General features: G+C 42.0%; 1 protein-coding gene across 1 annotated transcript in view; it reads left to right on the top strand.

Annotated features, from left to right (window-relative positions):
* Sec24a (SEC24 homolog A, COPII coat complex component) overlaps positions 1 to 20335 on the top strand; it is a 75261-nt gene that overhangs the window by 44488 nt on the left and 10438 nt on the right. The window contains exons 13-20 of the mRNA NM_001105780.1: positions 2806 to 2861; positions 3923 to 4129; positions 5342 to 5462; positions 7163 to 7321; positions 8310 to 8483; positions 13255 to 13365; positions 15192 to 15367; positions 17665 to 17802. Coding sequence (NP_001099250.1) covers positions 2806 to 2861; positions 3923 to 4129; positions 5342 to 5462; positions 7163 to 7321; positions 8310 to 8483; positions 13255 to 13365; positions 15192 to 15367; positions 17665 to 17802 — 1142 coding nt within the window. The remainder of the gene's footprint in view (positions 1 to 2805; positions 2862 to 3922; positions 4130 to 5341; positions 5463 to 7162; positions 7322 to 8309; positions 8484 to 13254; positions 13366 to 15191; positions 15368 to 17664; positions 17803 to 20335) is intronic.

Genomic DNA, 20335 nt, shown 5'->3' with positions numbered 1-20335 from the left:
ACATAAAACTACGTATGGTAAACATAAGAGTTAAAAGTATGCTGGTCGGGGCTGGGGATTTAGCTCAGTGGTAGAGCGCTTGCCTAGGAAGCGCAAGGCCCTGGGTTCGGTCCCCAGCTCCGAAAAGAAAAAAAAAAAAAGAAAAAAAAAAAAAGTGTGCTGGTCAGTGATGGCACCTGTAACCCCAGCACGTGACTCGAGGGTCATTGACTTCAAGGCCAGCCCAGCTGACTCTACACAGCTAGGTCCAGGCCAGCAGGACCTACAGCGTAAAGCCCTAACTTTTATTTTTTTGTTTTTTTTATTTTTTATTTTAAAAAGACAGAAGGATTCAAGTTCATCCTCAGCTACATAGAGAGTTCAGAGACAGCCTGGAATAGGTGATACCCTGTCTCAGAAACAAAAATAAACTTTCGATGAGTATGGTAGTGTATACCTGTTATACAAGCCTTTGGGAGGTATCGCAGAAATTCGAAGCCAGCCTGAAGTACATAGTAAGGCCCCGTATTAAAAGGCTTTGTGGCTGGGATGTCACTAAGTAGTAGAATGCTTCCGTCACATGTGCAGGGCCCTGGATTTAGTCCCTAGAACTGCAAAAGAAAAACAAACCAGTTTGTCAGGGAACACTCATATAGGGAGGAAAACAACCCGTAGGGTGGGAAAAACACTTGTAATTATGTATCTGATAATGAACTTTTTTAAAGTGTACTCATTTTATTTATATGAGTACACTGTAGCAGTCTTCAGAGACACCAGAAGAGGACATCGGGTACCATTATAGATGGTTGTTCTTGTTGGGAATTGAACTCAAGACCTCTCTAAGATTGGTCAGTGCTCTTAATCTCTGAACCATCTCTCCAGCCCTTGATAGTGAGTTTTTTTAAAAATTTATTTGTTTTGTCCATGAATATGTGCCCCAGGACCAGAATAGTCTCTGGGTCCCCTGATACTGGAGTTATAGGCAGTTGTGAGTTCCTGACATGGATGCTAAGATTTGAACTAGGATCTTCTAGAAGATCAAATCTTCTTAACCTATTGGCCTGTGACTCCAACCCTAATAATGAATTTAATATGGAGAATAAATTCAAAATATATTTTTCTTAGGAATTAAACTGCTTTCCTTTGAAATCAAACTAGGACGAGAACATGTGTGCATGAAGAATTATAAGGAATTTACACATTCATTTATTCACTTATCAAAAAGTAAGGATTTTTATGAAGGTCCTAAAAATTAGTAAAACATTACTGATTTCAGACAAGATCTCATGTACCCTAGGCTGGCCTTGAGCAGGAGTTTTTGTTTTTCTTTTTTTTTTTTTTTTCTTTTTTTCGGAGCTGGGGACTGAACCCAGGGCCTTGTGCTTGCTAGGCAAGTGCTCTGCCACTGAGCTAAATCCCCAACCCTTTGTTTTTCTTTTAACAGGGGTTTATAGTGTATACGTGTGGTCTCAGGACTAGGGAGACAGACGCAGAAGCAGAAAGAAGATCCAGGCCAGTTTGGGCTACCTAGTAAGACCCAGTCTCAGAACAAAATGAGGGGCTAAGGAGATAGCTCTGTCAGTAAAGTGCATGCCTTGCAAGCCAATGGACCTGATTCTGCCTCCAGAAATCCACGGAAATCCAGACGTGGTGTGCTTAGAACCCCAAGCCTGAAAGGCAGAGTCAGGCAGATCCCTGGGCCTTGCTGGCGAGGCAGTCTAGCCTAATTGGTCAGCTCCAGGCTAATGAAAGATCTTGTTTCAAAGCAGTGGGAGGGTATTTCTGAAGATGTTACTCAAGGCATGCACAACATGTGGGCATTAAAAAATGAAACAAGGGGCTGGAGAGATGGCTCAGTGATTAAGAGCACTGACGGCTCTTCCAGAGGTCCTGAGTTCAAATCCCAGCAACCACATGGTGACTCACAACCACCTGTAATAAGATCTGATGCCCTCTTCTGGTGATTCTGAAGACAGCTACAGTGTACTCACATACATAAAATAAATAAATAAATCTTTAAAAAAAATGAAACAAAACACTAGCAAACAAGTAAAGAATGGCTATTCTAGGGCTGGAGAGATGACTCAGAGGTTAAGAGCACTGACTGCTCTTTCAGAGATCCTGAGTTCAAATCCCAGCAACCACATGGTGGCTCACAACCATGTATAATCAGGTCTGGTGCCCTCTTCTGGCCTGCAGGCATGCATGCAGACAGAAAGCTGTATGATGTATACATAATAAATAAATAAATGTTAAAAAAAAAAAAAAGAATGGCTATTCTAAGAGGCTCACCTGCCATGATGGAGTGCCTTATAGTTCACGTGATCCTGTGGTACCTACCATTAGTGGGGCACTGCTAGGCAGTTTCCTTCAGGAAGCAGTATTGTCTGTATGATGAAAATATTAGTAAATTATTATTTCAGATAAAAACAAAGCATTGCTGTATGTTGTTAAGTGCCTTCAGGCTTATGCCAGGAAGTAGTAGTCTTGGAGCCCCTGAAAATGGAGTTAGAGATGGTTGTTAGCCACGTGGGTGCTGGCAACTGAACCTGTTCTGTCCTCCAGAAGAGCAGCGAGTGGTCTTAACTGCTGATCATCTCTCTAGCTCCACAGCTGTCCTTCTCATGCTAAGAATGTCTTCGGCAAGGCGCGTAGTAACCACACAGCTTTAATCCTAGTACTTGGGAGGCAGAGGCAGGTGAATCTCTGTGAGTTTTAGGTCAGACTGGTCTACTTTAAGAGTTTCAGGGCTACACAGTAAAATCCTGTCTAAAAAAGTCAAGAGAAAAGATAAATAATTAAGTGAATGCTTCTTCCCTCTTTCAGATGTTTTTATACCGATGCCAGAGAACTTACTAGTAAACTTAAATGAAAGTAAAGAGGTAAGGCGCTTTCCTACCTGCCATGCTTAATTTTAACACTCAATGCGTATTTCTGAAATGAAGTTTGGCTTTTCTTGGTGTTTTAGGCTATGTAGCACTTTCTATCTTCTCTTAGCTTACATTAATTAGATGGACAGTTCTTGAGGTCAGCCTTGTACTGCTTGTTCCTACTCTAAGGCAGCAGGTTCTCTCGTGGAGCTGATGTCGAGTCTCTTCCCTAGGGAAGAGCGCCTGGAGTGGCCTGTCCTGCAGGCCAGGCTGTGTGGGAAGAGGGAGGGTTGCTGAAAGACCACTGCTGGTCACTGCGGAAGCACATAGCCAGGCTGCTCTCAGTGCTTTGCTTTTCTGATTCACAGAGTGTCATTGGGTCAGTTCAGAAGAAACTCTTATTACCTGCCTGGAAATTGCCATGACATAATACAGTGAGAGGTGAACAGAATGTGTCTGAAGGGGGGATGTTGTCTACCCTGTACTTGCATATATGCCGTAGGGGAACACTTAACTAGCAAGTCTGTGCTCTCCACTGTTGTCAGTGGGGACTGGGCTGGAGCACAACATATTTTCCCCATTAATTCTCTCTTATCTGTACGACCTAACTTAAATAGGCAGTTGGTTCTGACTTTGTTTCTTTTTTATAGTAATACTACTAGTTGGCATCGTTACTGGATATCTTAGATTTTGCAACAGGAAAGAGTTAAACTCACTTTGGAACTTAAAAGAATAAAGAATGAAAAGGTGACAGAGAAAGCCATGTTTCATGGCATTAACATAGATAACTTTCTAAATTGTGATGGTTCTTTTGCATACATTCTGGACTTACAGTCTTGCTGGACTATTGCATGTGCAAGAACTGTAAGGCCCCAGCTTTGATGTCTTGCTTGCCAATTTATAATGTTTACTTAAAATGGCTTTCTTGTCATTGACCAACTTCATTGTTTATTGTAGTGCCCATAGATTCTCAGACCATCATCATGATTCGGTGTCCTGTCTATTGTATTAAATGATATATTGTGAAAAGATCTCATTTTAACATTCTTGAGTCTTCTTGCTTATTTCACAAGCTTGTCCAAGATTTACTGAAAACGTTACCGCAAATGTTTACTAAGACGCTGGAGACCCAGAGCGCCTTGGGTCCTGCACTTCAGGCTGCATTTAAGCTGATATCACCAACTGGTGGTCGAATGTCTGTCTTCCAAACACAACTCCCAACGCTTGGTGTCGGAGCCCTGAAACCACGAGAGGAACCCAACCAAAGGTCATCTGCTAAGGTTAGACCACCAGGTGTCTGGCCTGGTCTGTACTGGAACTGTCCCTTCCGCCAGAGAGCTTGTTCTCTGTTTTTTTCTTTTTCGGCTGTAGGAGAAGGGGCTGTTAGTAATGACTGAAGGCTTTCACTTCTGTATCCACACAACTGTCCTATTATTTTCTGTACCTACCTGTGACATCTGTACTTTATTATCTTCAATATTTTAGGCTGTTAGAAATTCAACTTGGCTTTGATGAGAAAGTCTGGAAGACTAAGGGAATTAATTTGTTAGGGGCAAAGTGGAACCACAGTGACCGTTGGGAGGTCATGATTTGGAGCTGGGCGGTGGTGGTACACACCTTCAATCCCAGCACTTGGAGGGTAGGCGATTGGATCTCTATGAGCTTGAGGCCAGCCTGGTCCATCGAGTGAAGTATTCTAGGACTGCTAGGTATACACAGAGAAACCCTGTTTCAAAAAACCAAAAGCAAATAAAAAAGAAAATGGACACAATTTAGTAGACTTACAGCAAGGGATTTCTTCAGAGCTCCTTTTGTGTAAGAGGATTAGGAATTTGCATTTCCTAAAAGATAAAAAAAAAAAAAGCAGGTCTACCTTATAACAGTACCCATGTCATTCCTGGCGGGATAAAGAAGTTGCACTTGCGTAACTGATTGTTTACATCCTGTTTCTCTGTAGATGAAAAGAAGGAGGGGTTGGGGATTTAGCTCAGCAGTAGAGCGCTTGCCTAAGAAGCGCAAGGCCCTGGGTTGGGTCCCCAGCTCCGAAAAAAAGAAAAGAAGGTGCTACTGCTGCCTCTTAGGGTACTGAACAGACTGAACACAGGCCGTGTAGGAATCATTAGCATGTCCTCATCAGATGGAGAGTCTCTTAGCCCAAAGTGAAAATAATAGTTGCGGGGTTGGGGCTTTAGCTCAGTGGTAGAGCGCTTGCCTAGGAAGCGCAAGGCCCTGGGTTCGGTCCCCAGCTCCAAAAAAAAGAACCAAAAAAAAAAAAAAAAAAAAGAAAATAATAGTTGCCTTTGTCTTTAATGATTAAATTAATAATAATTATTATAAGTAATAGAAGTTTTTCTTTTCTCTCTCTTTTTTTAAGTATTCCTTAATAGTAAACAGAATAAACATAAGCCCTCCCTAAGTGCTTTAACCCTGTATAACCTATGTATTTATTTTTTGGTGAATTTAAAAATCTCTTTATGTTCTACAATTAATAGGAAATACACCTGACACCATCCACTGACTTCTATAAGAAGTTAGCCTTGGACTGCTCTGGGCAGCAGGCAGCCGTAGACCTATTCCTTCTCAGTGGACAGTATTCCGATTTGGCTTCTCTAGGTATGTTCTTGCCCCTCCCTCCCTTCCTTTTTTGTCGTTGTTGGGGGTTTGATTTGGGGTTTGTTTGTTTGTTTGTTTGGAGACAAAGCCTCAGGTAGCCCAGGCTGACCTTGAACTTCCTCTGGGTTCCAAAGTGGCCTGGTCTCCTGATTGTCCCTCTACCTCCTCTCACATGCTGGATTGCAGACTCGTGCTGTCACTCCCAACAGTGACCTCTATTCAATGTTTTCTTTGTAACAGTGTTCCAAATAGAGAACCAGGTAAAAATAAGCTTTATTCTGTGGGATAGTTAGTCACTGTTGTCACAGGTTTCTTTCTTGTTTTAAATTAATTTATTTATATTTGTATATATGTGGTATATGTGTAGATCAGAGACAACCCACAGGAGTTGACTCTCCTGGACCTGACGTGGGTCCGGGGATCAGACTCAGGCTGTCTGGCTTGGTAGAAGGCACCTTCACCCATCGAGCCATCATGCTGGCCCAGTTCTCTGTTTATGAAATGGGGTCTTAGTGTTACCCAAATCTTGGCCTCAGTAATCATTCCCACCCCCACCCACCATAACACACCCCAGCCTCTCAAGTAGCTGAAACTATATGCATGCGCCACCATGCCTGGCCACCTGCTGACCAGTGACTTTATCAGACATTTTAATCTATTGAAACCTGATTCCCTTGTACTCTTGTTTTTAATGGTTTTTTTTTTTTTTTTTTTTGATACTTTCTCTATGTAACCCTGACTGTCCTTGAACTCATTCTGTAGACTAGGCTGGCCTCAAACTCAGAGATCCACCTGCCTCTGCCTCCCAAGTGCCAAGTGCAGGGATCAAAGGTATGCAACGCCACAGCCCAGCTGTCTTGTTTTTGTTTTGTTTTTTATGAGATACTGTCTTTTTTTTAAATACTCTTATTCATAGATCTGTAATGTCTAAAAAGACTCCATTTTTTTTAAAGATTTATTTATTTATTATATATAAGTACACTGTAGCTGTCTTCAGACACACCAGAAGAGGGCATCAGATCTCATTACTGGTGTTTGTGAGCCACCATGTGGTTGCTGGGAATTGAACTCAGGGACTCTGGAAGAGCAGTCAGTGCTCTTAACTGCTGAGCCATCTCTCCAGCCTGAGACAGTGTTATATAGCCGTGGCTATTCCAGAACTCACTATGTAGACTAGGCCAGCCCCAAGTCACAGAGATCTACTTCCTCTTGCTCCCAAGTGCTGGGAGTAAAATCATACACCATTACCCATGGTGTTCTACTCTTAATTTAGTGTGAGGAGGTAGAGAAATTGCTTGCTATGGCAGTGTTTTAAAGGAGTAGAATATTCTTTTTGGTGGCACTTTGAGTCGTTAGAGAAGAGTGTGGGTAGTTACTTTGATGTGGAGTATTAGTAGTTACTATTTTAGAGGATTGTATTGAAAGGCTGAGATGTGAGAGGTGTGTGTGTGTGTGTGTGTGTGTGTGTGTGTGTGTACAATATCACCCACATTATGTTGCCCTCATCATCCACCTATAACTCCAGCTTTAGAGAACTTGATGCCTCTGGCCTCTGTAGGTACTTGTACTCATGTGGATAGACCCAACATTCTCTTGCACCTAATTTAAAATAATGAAACTGGATGTATACGTATAACGTAGTCACACATACACACACAAGTGAATCAAAGGTTGACTGAAAGGAGTGTGTTCTCTTGCAGGCTGTATCTCTCGGTACTCAGCAGGCAGTGTGTATTACTATCCCTCGTACCACCATCAGCACAATCCAGTGCAAGTTCAGAAATTCCAGAAGGAACTCCACAGGTACCTTACTCGCAAGATTGGATTTGAGGCAGTCATGAGGATCCGGTGCACCAAAGGTGGGAACTCTTTTTTTTTTTCCATCACAGAGGGTACATGATAAAAATAAATATGTGGGGCTGGAGAGATGGCTCAGTGGTTAAGAGCACTGACTGCTCTTTCAGGGGTCCTGAGTTCAATAGCAACCACATGGTGGCTCACGATCATCTGTAATGAGATCTGATGCCCTCTTCTGGTGTGTCTGAAGACAGTGACAGCGTACTTATATATAATAAATAAATAAATCTTAAAAAAAAAATAAAATAAAAATGTATCTTACAGGATTTACTCTGCAGAAATACATTGAGTTTTAGAATGTGAAATTATACATATGTAATTAAAGGGAAAAAATCTATTTAAAATCAGGAAATATTAGGGCCAGAAGGGTGGCTCAGCAGTCCAGAGCACACGCTGCTCTTGCAGGTGATTTAACTTATGCACAGACATGCACATGTGCATAATTTAAAATAATAACGACCTTTAAAAATAGAATATTATGAATGTATTCAAAACTACTGAACTGTGTACATTTATGCTGTGATTTCAACTTTCTAAAAAGGGGCCAAATCTCCAAAGAAAGAGTGTGTGTGTGTGTGTGTGTGCGCGTGCTAAACATGGAATCAAAATGCTGGTCCCAGAGAGACAGCTCAGCAGGCAGCTCTTGCTGCCACACCTCGTAACCTGGGCTAATGTGGGACCTCCGTGATAGAAGGAGAGAACCAAGTCCTGCACACTGCACATGTGTGTGCATTGTGGTGCGCAGGTGTCCCTCTCCTCCCAAATTAAGTGAATGCATATAACAAGGACAGACTTCTAAAGATAAACAGAATGCTGCTATGTACTCCCAGCGTCCTCCAAGGAGGTTTCTGAGTGTGCGGTCTTCTCACTGTGATTTCAGGAGAGACCCACTGCCCTCAGCATCAGAGTCTGTCTTCTCTAAGCTATTTTACTCTCTGAAAGACTCATAAGTAAGTACATGATAATGATGCTGACAGTTTTTTATTCTAGGTCTTTCCATCCATACTTTCCATGGAAACTTCTTCGTCCGTTCTACAGACTTACTGTCTCTTCCCAACGTAAACCCGGATGCTGGGTACGCAGTACAGATGTCCGTAGAAGAGAGCCTCACCGACACGCAGCTGGTTTCCTTTCAGTCAGCACTCTTATATACATCGAGTAAAGGTAAATTTTGTTCGCATTTATTCTCACAAAAAACATGATACAGAATCCATACAGAATTTCTGTGCTCTGCTCTGGGCCTGGAACTAGCTGTGTAGACCAGGACAGCCTCCGATACATAGAGATTCACCTGCCTGTGCCTCCCGTCCTGAGATTAAAGGCTCGTGCACACCCTGGGCTGAGACCGAGCCTGTGAGCAGGTGTGTAAGTGTACAGTGTGTGTCGGCACAGTTAGGGGCAGAGCAGTCTATGGTGTGCTGCTGTCCTATGGCTGACGCCACTCTCATCTTAGAATTACTACTTTTATTGAGCCAGTCAAGGGATCTGTCTTTATCTTCCCAAACCATTTTATTTTAAAAGAAATGGTTTTATTGACTTCAGCAGGTGGATCTTTGTGAGTTTTTCTTTTTCCTTTCCTTTCTTTTTTTTCTTCTTTTTGTTTTGTTTTGTTGTTGCTTCTGTTGCTTGCTTGTTTGTTTTGTTTTTTGAGACAGGGTTTCTTTGTAACAGTCTTGGCTGTCCTAGAACTCACTTTGTAGACTAGGCTGGCCCTCAAACTCATAGAGATACGCCTGCTCTACCTCCCTCCAGGAGGAAAGGTTACTACCACCCAGCTTTTTTCTTTTTTTTTTTTTTTTTTTTTTTTTTTGAGACAAGGCCACCATGTGTAGACACGTGCTGTGCTGGCCTTGAACTTGAGCTCTTCCTGTCTCAGATTCCTAACTGGCATTCTAGGCATGCACCACCTGGCACTCCCAGTAACAGACATTTATCTATGATCAGACATTCTGGTTAAAAAAATTCTCTCTAGGCTGTAAAGATAGCTCAGTGGTTAACAATGCTTTCTGCTCTTCCAGAGGACCCAGATTGTTATTCCCAGGCCCTCTGTGGGGCAGCTCACAACCACCTGTAGCTCCAGGGAATCTTAAACCTTCTGGCTTCTATGGACACCCACAGACATGTGACATTCATACATACACACACACATAAATAAAAGTAACTAAATCTTCAAAAATCCCGGTAGGGCTGGAGGGTGGCTCAGTGAACAAAGTTCTTGCTGCACAGAATGTGGATCCTCACTACCTACAGCTTTATGACCTCAGTGCTGTATGGCAGAGTCCAGGGACTTGCTGGCTAGCTGGTCAGTAGAGATGATAAGCTCATTTTCTGCCTGCCTGTCTGTCTGTCTTAAAGCGTGAGGTCCTGGATTAAATACTTAGTACCAAAAATAACAATACTAATCTGATATTTCGGACTTTACCATGGGCAATTACTAAAGGAAAGGTGCCACGATATTAAAATGAGAGACAGTCTTGATAAACAAGGTGGAGAGTGATAGAGGAAGGGAGTCTGATATTAGTCTCTGACCTACACATGTGCACACATGGTATATATGCATGTACCACACACATGCAAGACACACAAAAATCTTAGAGTAGGTGAAACATGCCTTTAATCCCAGCACTTGGAAGGCAGAAATAGGATTCCTGTGCTTTCAAGGCCAGCCAGGGTTATACAGAGAGACCCCATCTAAAATGAAAGAAAATCCCTTTATTATGCTGAGATGTAGATGTTGATTTGCCCAGCATGCACAAAGACCAGCTCTCTCCCCAGTGTGGCAAAAATCAGGCATAGTGGTACACACCTACAATCCAGCACTTGGGAGATGGAGGCAGAAAGATAAGGCATTCTTGACTACACATCAACTTTGAGGCTTGCCTGGGAAATATGAGACTTTGTGTAAAGTGCAGAATTAATTGCTGATGCTGACTTGTAGAGGAACATGTGCTTAGCATGTCTGAGGCTGTGGTCACAGTGCTCAGCTCTGAAAATAACAGCAGTGTCGTAGAAACTGTTTAATCTCAATTGGGTACTTTTTTATCCCACCTTACATCATTCAGTTCCCAGATAAAAAGACATCTTTTATATTTATAATAAGCCTTCAGTGCACTAGAGTTGGGCAAAAACCTGTCCTCTAAGATATTAGTTTCTACTTCCCTATGAATAACTCCAAATTATAACTTGTCATGTTCCGCCTGGGCTGCTCTTAATCCAGTTGGCCAGCCCCCTAGGCCATGTTTCCATGACTCACCTACTCCATGTAGTCTTCTCCTCTCCCCACCCTCTTCTCCTCCTTCCCTGGTCTTGCCTCAGATCCCAAGCTAGAATACTGAAACTCTATCTACCTCTCTTCTGCCCAGCTATGGGCTATACACATCTTTACTCACCAATCAGGGATAACTTGGTGGTAAAGTTACATAGCATCACTTGGGTCTTAGGAGAATTTCCTCATCACTGGGTACAACCAGGACCAGTACTTAGCATTACAATCCATAGCAACAGACCTTACCTCAGCAAGTCCCCCTTCTGTCTAAATAAAAGGTTCTTTCTCTTATAATAATAATAATAAACAGGGCTGGAGAGATAGGCTGGGCTAAGAGCACTGACTGCTCTTCCAGAGGTCCTAAGTTCAAATCCCAGCAACCACATGGTGGCTCACAACCATCTGTAATGAGATCTGATGTCTTTTCTGGTGTGTCTGAAGACAGCTACATATTAAGTAAGAGTTATATTCAAAAGGTCCAGATTGTTTGTATTCAACAGCTCACGAGAAAGTATTTTATTATCTTATCCTGTCCTGGTGAGTTCAGAGTTCTGTATTAAATCAATTTTTATTTAATCTGCATTATTAACCTAAAAATACCTTCTTAGACTTAAAACATTTCTCTAAATATTAAACAACTCAAGTTTAATTGTGAGACTAATTATCTAGTCTTCCACCCCATCAGAAACCTGAAAAGGAGTAAATATTATGAGTATACAGGAAGCACAGAAGTGACAGAGACCACTGTCCTGACTTCCTGGACAGTCCCCAACACTCTTAATTGAATCTTTAGCTTTGAAAATGCTAATGCTGAATGCAAAAAAGGCTGCTAGACCATTCAGAGCAAGATCCGCACCTTTTCATGAATGGACGTAGAAGCAAATGCACACAATCCAGTTGTGGTGAGAAGCAGTAAAGGAGATAAAGAAAAACAAGATAAACCATGGCTGTGGCTGTCAAAGATCAAGTCATTCCCTAAGTGTCAGCAACCAAACCCAAAGGTCTTCATATTGTTTCTTTGTTTTTGTTTTTTTATTATTATATGTGAGTACACTGTAGTACATTATCAAACACACCAGAAGAGGGCATCAAATCCCTTTACAGATAGTTGTGAGCCACCATGTGGTTGCTGGGAATTGGACTCAGGACCTCTGGAAGAGCAGTCAGTGCTCTTAACCACTGAGCTGTCTCTCCAGCCCCCATGTTGTTGTTTTTTTTTATTCATAGATTGCTGTTATGATTACCAAAGAAAAGATACTGAGATACTAATTTTAAAAAACTCTTATTAAAAAATATAAGCCATGGTGGCATATACCTTCAAACCCATCACCTGGGAGGCAGGCAGATCCCTGTGAGTTTGAGCCAGCCTGGTCTGTGTAAATGAGTTCCAGGACAGCTAGAACTACACAGTGAGACCCTGTCTCAAAAGAAAAAAAAAAAAAACTCAAACAAATATAAAATTGAGGGCTGGAGAGGTAGCTCAGCAGTTTAAATACTTTCTTCTTGCAGAAGACCCTGGTTTAATGCAGTTCCCAATACCTACACGGGGGCTCACAACCACCTGTAACTCCCATTTCCAAAATGTCCAGTGCCCTCTTCTGGTCTCTGAGGGCACCAGGCACAAACATGGTGCACATATATACATGCAGGCAAAATATTCATACACAAAAATAAACAAGTCTAAAAATACTTTTTAATATATGAAACTGGTGCAGGAGAGGTGACTCAGCACTTAAGGAATTTGATTCTTCTTGAGAGGACCCAGGTGTGTTCCCAGCACATACATGGCAGTTCACAGTCGTCTGTAACTTCAATCACAGGGTATCCCATCTCTCTGTCACCGAGCACCAACATGATACAAAGATACACACATAGGCAAAATACTTATAAAATGGGGTTGGGAATTTAGCTCAGTGGTAGAGCGCTTGCCTAGGAAGCGCAAGGCCCTGGGTTCGGTCCCCAGCTCCAAAAAAAAAAGAACCAAAAAATACTTATAAAATAAAAATAAATCTTTTTTTCTAGGGCAGGGTAGGGTTTTGAAACAGGGTTTCTCTGTGTAATAGTCCTGACCGTGTAGATCAGGCTCACCTTGATCCGCCTGCCTCTGCCTCCTGAGTTTTAAAGGCATCGCCACGCCCAGCCTAAAGTCCTTTCTGAAGGCAGATTTGTTAAACCTAGACATAGTTGTGTGGCTCTCTAATCTTGGCACTCAGGCAGCTGAAGAAGAAGGATTATGAGTTGAAGGCCTTCCTGTTCAGGAGGAAGAGAAGAAAAGCTAGCATTTTATTAGCTGACAACTATAATTTCTGCTGTCTATTTAATACTTGAATAAGAACAGTTTCATAGTTAAAATATAAAACTGAAATTTTTTTTCTGATACTTTCTTGGGTATTCGCTTTCTATATGACCTTCTTGGTTCTAAGTTAAAAAAGCAATGGTTTCAAGGGCTGGCAGAGTGTTCAGCAGGTAAAGGTCACCAAGCCTGATGGCTTAAATCCTATCCCGGGAATGCACATAGTGAGAGAGCCAACTTTGTTGACATTGTCCTCTGATCTCTATGTACAAATAGGAAATAAATAAGCAAAGTGATTGAAAATTTTTAAAGGAAAAGAAAAACGAAGCTCTTTAACATAACCTCGTTTAGAAATGGCTCTTTTGTTTCCCCTAAAGGTGAAAGAAGAATCCGAGTCCATACTTTGTGTTTGCCTGTAGTCTCTACCCTGAATGAAGTCTTTCTTGGAGCTGATGTGCAAGCAATTTCAGGGTTATTGGCCAATATGGGTAAGAATTGTTATTGCTTTAGATATTACACACCATACTACCTACATGTGCATATGTTTTTGTTTTACCTGAAGTTGTTCCCTTAGAGGTGTTTGTTTGTTTGTTTGTTTTCTTTTTTTCAGAGCTGGGGACCGAACCCAGGGCGTTGCGCCTGCTAGGCAAGCACTCTACCACTGAGCTAAATCCCCAACCCCCACCTTAGAGGTTTTGACGTTAGAGTGCTTTTCTTTGTTTAAACAAAAAGGTCCACTGAGATCGCATGACTATTTCGCTTGAGTTTTAGTGAGGCATAATTATGTATTATAGGGATTTCAACCTTTTAAACTGGGTAATTCTCATTTTTATATGTTTACGGTGGTATGACCATCATCACAGTCTAATTTTAGAACATTTTTATCACCCCAAAAGAATTTCATGTCCATTAGTGCTCCCTCCTACCCTCACTGACCGTGAGCCACCAGTAAGTGGCTTTCTATGTTTGTCTACTTTGGATGTCATAAATAATCCTTTGTTTTAAAATATCCAATATTCTGAAAGTTTATTTAAGGATTATAAATATAAAAAATAGAGATATATTTTAAGATTATTTCTAGGGGCTGGGGATTTAGCTCAGTGGTAGAGCGCTTACCTAGGAAGCGCAAGGCCCTGGGTTCGGTCCCCAGCTCCGAAAAAAAGAACCAAAAAAAAAAAAAAAAAGATTATTTCTATTTATGTTTGTGGGTGTTTAGCCTCTACGTATCTGTGCATGTTTGTGTGCCTGGTACCTGAGGGACAAGAGGACATGGAACCCCAGAAGGACAGTTAAGGGTGGTTGTAAGCCGCCATGTCTGTTGGGAACTGAACCCAAGTCCTTTACAAGAGCATCAAGTACTCCTATCTGCGATGCCACTTCCCCAGCCCCTCAAATGACCACTTCTTATATAGTGTTTAGTACGGGCATTCGCTGGAGCTGCTGCTAATGTGCTTTAGGAGTTCCGACCTCCGACATGTGAAGGAAGGCTTCCTCAGCGTCTGCACCCTAACAACTGACCCCCTGGACCCACACATACTTTATGCAGCCCAGGCGTATAGATCTACAAATCAGTTATTGATAACGAGCCATAAAGAAACTTTATGAATTGGCATATTCATAGTCTCTCCATTTAGTAAATACAAAAGCAAATTGCATATTAGTGAGATCACTGTGCTTGTTTATTTTTACATACAAACTTGTGGCTGAACTGCTTGATATGTCAGTTGTGGGGTATCGCCATCATTTCTTGGAGTTGGTTTATTATCGTCAAAGCTGAAAAAACTGCCTCGTATAAATGCATAGCACGGAATCACTAAAGCACAGTTAGGGCATTATTCCGTCCTGATCTCAACAGCAGCTCATTTAACATTTTTTTTATGAACTAATGTGTTCATTCATATAGCCTTGCTTAAGTCTGCTCTGAAAACAATTCACTGGGCTGGATGTCTAGGCACCTGGGAGGCAGAGGCAGGTAGATCTCTGTGAGTCTGATGGCAGCCTGGTCCAGAAGCTCTGTCTCCAAAAAAAATTTGTTTACAAGCTGACTACCTAACTTCAGTCCCTGAATTTACATCATGTAAAGAGAACCAATTCCTGCAAGCTAGCCTCACCCGTGCGTGCGTGCGTGCGTGCGTGCGTGCGTGCGTGCATGTGTGTGTGTGTGTGTGTGTGTGTGTGTGTGTGTGTGCGCGAGAGAGAGAGAGAGAGAGAGAGTGTGCGCGCGAGGGTTCATGAATGATCTCTTCTGTTCTTTTTAGACAAATCACCAAGTTTGTATCCTGTTTCTCTTTTTGCCCTGCTCTCACCTCACTAGCTGTTGATAGGTCAGTGACTGCCAGCCTAAGTGATGCCCGGGATGCTCTGGTGAACGCTGTCATAGACTCTCTCTCAGCTTACCGCTCTTCAGTCCTGAGTAGCCAGCAGCCAGGCCTCATGGTTCCTTTCTCCTTGAGGCTTTTCCCACTTTTTGTGTTGGCTCTCCTTAAACAGGTAAGACTAGCACATACTAGCACAATAAGAATGTTGAAAGGCGGGGTTGGGGATTTAGCTCAGTGGTAGAGCGCTTGCCTAGCAAGGGCAAGGCCCTGGGTTCGGTCCCCAGCTCCGAAAAAAAAGAAAAGAAAAAAAAAAAAAGAATGTTGAAAGGCTTTTTATTAAACTCTTAAATATTACGTAAGTAGCTTTAGACCAGCTAAATATTCTAAGCATGGGAACCCTATCTTTTATAGGAGCATTGAAGGGATTTATAGCCCAAAAAAATTAATGAATAACTATGAGTAAGTGCCTCACTCACCAACAATTAAGTGATGTGACCACAAATTCAAATGATAACCTTAGAAAGAAAATTGTATCGTTGGCATAAAGAGCCACACGTGTTCCACATGTTCTCATTCACACGGGAAGCTTAAAAATGAGCACACGGACTCAGCGGACTGATGGCTGTTAGAGACCAGGAGTGTGAGGGATGGAGAGATACTGCCGGGGACAGAGGTACCAGTTAGGCAAGAAGAATCCTATGTGTCCAGTGTGTGGGGGGAGTCACAAATGCCTCTTTCTGCTGAGTCATCTTGCCAGCCAGGTGTAACTTCTTTACTCAAGTCACAGAAACTACCTGAAGTGTTTAAGTTTTAACATTTAACAATCCAAGCTCTCTCTCTGTCTCTGTCACACACACACACACACACACACACACACACACACACACACACACGGGTGCTGTTAGACATGCAACACTGTGACACCCTTCATTCCTCTTCCTTCCTACTTTTCTCTATGTCAGTTATCACTGACCACAGTTTGCTGGTTTATTATTTTTCCTTTTTTTTTTGTTGTTCAGACAAGGTCTTACTGTGTAGCCCTCAATGTCTTTGAACTCCTTTTGTAGACCAGGCTGGCCTTGAACTCACAGAGATCCACCTACCGCTGCATCTTGAGTGTACTTTTACAGCCACCTTTATTCCTCCTTTTTAGGAAGTAAACCGTGAGCACAGAGATTTCCGTCTTTTTTATTTGTTATTTAGTCACAGTAAATGAAACAGACGTCAGTGCATTTCTTCTCCTGTCACCGCTAGATGCAGTGCTTGGTTATTTTAGATTTGTTTTATTTATATGTCTGCATGTTTTGCTTGCAAGTGTGCCTGGGGCTTGTAGAAGCCAGAAGAAGATGACATCAGATTTTCTGGGACTGGATTTATGGATGGTTGTGGGCCACGGTCTGGGTGTTGTGAACTGAACTTCAGTTCTCTGCAAGACCAACCAGCGCTCTTAACCACTGAGCCATCTCTTCCGGCCCAATTTATTTAATACTTACAGGTGAAATAATTCACTAAATCTTTCTTGTGGTGTGCCAAAAGAGCCTTCGTGCACTTAACTAGGCCCCCAGCTTTCATCACATGTTGAGTGCTTACAGCGCGGTGCGTGCTGAAGAGCGTATGGGAGAGACGTCATTGAACAAAATTGCCCATGCTCTCCCCACAGAACTGAGATTGAGGGCCCTGGTTAATGGGCAGCCGCACAAGTACAGTGTCCTGGGCATAAAAGCTAGTCTGGGTTCTTTGGGACAGTCACCATAGAGAAACACCAGGCACAGACCTCTCAGTGAGTGACACGTGACAGGCTGAGGCTCTGTCACTATTTTATCTGAGTCTGTTATTAAACAAACACTCTTGCTTCCTGCAAAGGCCTCAGTTCACCTGAACCTGCCTGGAGAGGGTGTTCAGTCACATTCGGTTGTGGATACTCATTGCTTCCTGCCTCTTTTACTCCTCTCCAACTAAAACACTCTGAGTCTCACCTCAGAACTTTACATGCAGCTACTACAGCAGTAAAATCTGTCTCAGCCTCAACTCTGCTGTGCGGCCGTCCTCATGTGTGGTACCACCCTGCTTCGTAGGCTTGTACGATTGCTGTCTGAGTTTTAATTTCTCTAACTGTGGAAGGAACGATTACCGTCCAGCAGATGTGGCACGCTTGTCTTCCTGGTATGTCATGTGTGTCTTTATCTTGCCGCCAGTGTCCTGTCCTTCCCACAGTCACTGCAGTTAGGCCTGGCCAAGCAGTGAGGAGACAGACACCAGGGAGGTCAGGTCGCTTTGCGGTGGTCAGGTACTAACTAGTTGAGACTTTGAGATGAGGCTACAGGGTAATGACTTCTTAAAAAATATTTTCAGGGAATAATTTATGATAAATTTGATAATTCTGCTTTAAGATAATCTTTTAGCAATTGACATTTACAAAATTCTGTCTTTTTCTAATGTTGGGATTGGGGGGGTGTTGTTTTCTTACAGAAATCTTTCCAGACTGGGACAAATGTACGTCTAGATGAACGAATTTTTGCCATGTGTCAAGTGAAAAACCAGCCGTTGGTTCACCTCATGCTCACAACGCACCCCAGTTTGTACAGAGTTGACAACCTCTCAGATGAGGTAAGACCAACTCCCTCTTCTGTGGCTTCTTCTGAAGTGGTAAGCTTAGTTATATTCAGTACAGAAATGAGTTTGTTACCTAATTCCTCATTGGCTTTTTTCTAGGTAAGTGTACAGAACCTTTTGATATTTAGGGACATTCCTAAAAATACTAACTTTATAAAGTCTTCTAAGATAAATTCTCTTTTTCTGATTTGAGATTAAAGACACAGATACACTATGCAAGGTGTCCCAGAGTGTCTCCTGCTGCAGTAAAACACCATCGCCAGAGGACAGGCTCTCTTTGACCTTATAGTTCATAGTTCATCATCAAGGAAGTTAGGGCAGAGACACAAAGCAGCAACTGACGGAAAGGCCATGGAGGTGCTGCTCAGTCAGGCTTCTTACCCTTGCTGAGACCACCAGCCCATAGGGAGCACTGCCCACAGTAGCCATTCTCACATCACTCGTAATTGAGGAAAATGCCCACCGGCCAATCTGGTGGAGGCATTTTCTCAGTTCAGGTTTTCTCTTCTCAAATGACTCTAGCTAGTGCCAAGTTGACCTGAGATAGCCAGCACAAAGTCTCTTACAGACCCTTACCAATCTTCCCTTTAACTTTATCATTTACTGGACTATAGCTAAATTGCTTATGCCTGTAGTTCAAACAACTTTGGCTAAAACAAGAGGATCACTTGAGCTAATGAGTTTGAAATCAGCCTCAGAAAAAAATCACCTGCCTCAGAAAACAAAATCCAAAAACTCGAAGAAGAAATACAAAACCACACTATATTTATAAAATCCAAGAAAACAAAATTGCTACACACCTTTAATCCCAACACTTGGGAGGCAAAAGCAGGTGGATCTCTACAAGTTCAAGCCAGTCTGGTCTACATGGCAAGATCAAGGACAACCAATGCTACATACATACATATACATACATACATATATATATACATACATACATACATACATACATATATATATGCATATATATATATATAAAGAGAGAGAGATTGATTTGATTAATCCATTATTGTATTCTATTAATGTCACTTACTTGTTTACTATTTTTTTTTAATTTATTTTTTTTTTAAAACCAAAGCTGGGGGGGTTGGGGATTTAGCTCAGTGGTAGAGCGCTTGCCTAGGAAGCACAAGGCCCTGGGTTCGGTCCCCAGCTCCGAGAAAAAAAAAAAAAAAAAAACCAAAGCTGGGGGTTGGGGATTTAGCTCAGTGGTGGAGCGCTTGCCTAGGAAGCACAAGGCCCTGGGTTCAGTCCCCAGCTCCGAAAAAAAGAACCAAAAAAAAAAAAAAAAAACCCAAAGCTGGGGCTGGAGAGATGGCCTCAGGAGTTAAGAGCACTGACTGCTCTTCCAGAGGTCCTGAGTTCAATTCCTAGCAACCACATGATGGCTTGCAACCATCTATAATGGGATCTGGTGCCCTCTTCTGGTATGTCTGAAGACATTGACAGTGTACTCATATATATTAAATAAATAAATCTTTAAAAAATAAATAAATAAAAACCAAAGCCAAGCTTGGTGGCATAGATCTGTAATCCTAGCACTTGCAAGGTAGGTCAGGAGTTCAAGGCCAGCCCCAGCTATAAAGGGAGTTCCAGGCCTGCCTGGCTAATAAGAGACCCTCTCGACACAGAGAGTATGTCCAAATTAACAAAATCAGAAATGAAAAGGGAGACATAACTACAGATTCAGAGGAAATTAAAAAAATCATCAGATCTTACTATAAAAGCCTATATTCAACAAAACTTGAAAATCTGTAGGAAATGGACAATTTCCTAGACAGATACCAGGTACCAAAGTTAAATCAGGAACAGATAAACCAGTTAAACAACCCCATAACTCCTAAGGAAATAGAAGCAGTCATTAAAGGTCTCCCAACCAAAAAGAGCCCAGGTCCAGATGGGTTTAGTGCAGAATTCTATCAGACCTTCATAGAAGACCTCATACCAATATTATCCAAACTATTCCACAAAATTGAAACAGATGGAGCACTACCGAATTCCTTCTATGAAGCCACAATTACTCTTATACCTAAACCACACAAAGACCCAACAAAGAAAGAGAACTTCAGACCAATTTCCCTTATGAGTATCGACGCAAAAATACCCAATAAAATTCTGGCAAACCGAATCCAAGAGCACATCAAAACAATCATCCACCATGATCAAGTAGGCTTCATCCCAGGCATGCAGGGATGGTTTAATATAAGAAAAACCATCAGCGTGATCCATTATATAAACAAACTGAAAGAACAAAACCACATGATCCTTTCATTAGATGCTGAGAAAGCATTTGACAAAATTCAACACCCCTTCATGGGGTGTTGAAATGGAAAGAATAGGAATTCAAGGCCCATACCTAAACATAGTAAAAGCCATATATAGCAAACCAGTTGCTAACATTAAACTAAATGGAGAGAAACTTGAAGCAATCCCACTAAAATCAGGGACTAGACAAGGCTGCCCACTCTCTCCCTACTTATTCAATATAGTTCTTGAAGTTCTAGCCAGAGCAATCAGACAACAAAAG

Source organism: Rattus norvegicus, chromosome 10 (genome assembly GCF_036323735.1).
Source record: "Rattus norvegicus strain BN/NHsdMcwi chromosome 10, GRCr8, whole genome shotgun sequence".
NCBI classification, from domain to species: Eukaryota; Metazoa; Chordata; class Mammalia; order Rodentia; family Muridae; genus Rattus; species Rattus norvegicus.
The sequence above is the reverse complement of the archived record's forward strand: the minus strand, read 5'-3'. Positions and strand labels throughout refer to the sequence as shown.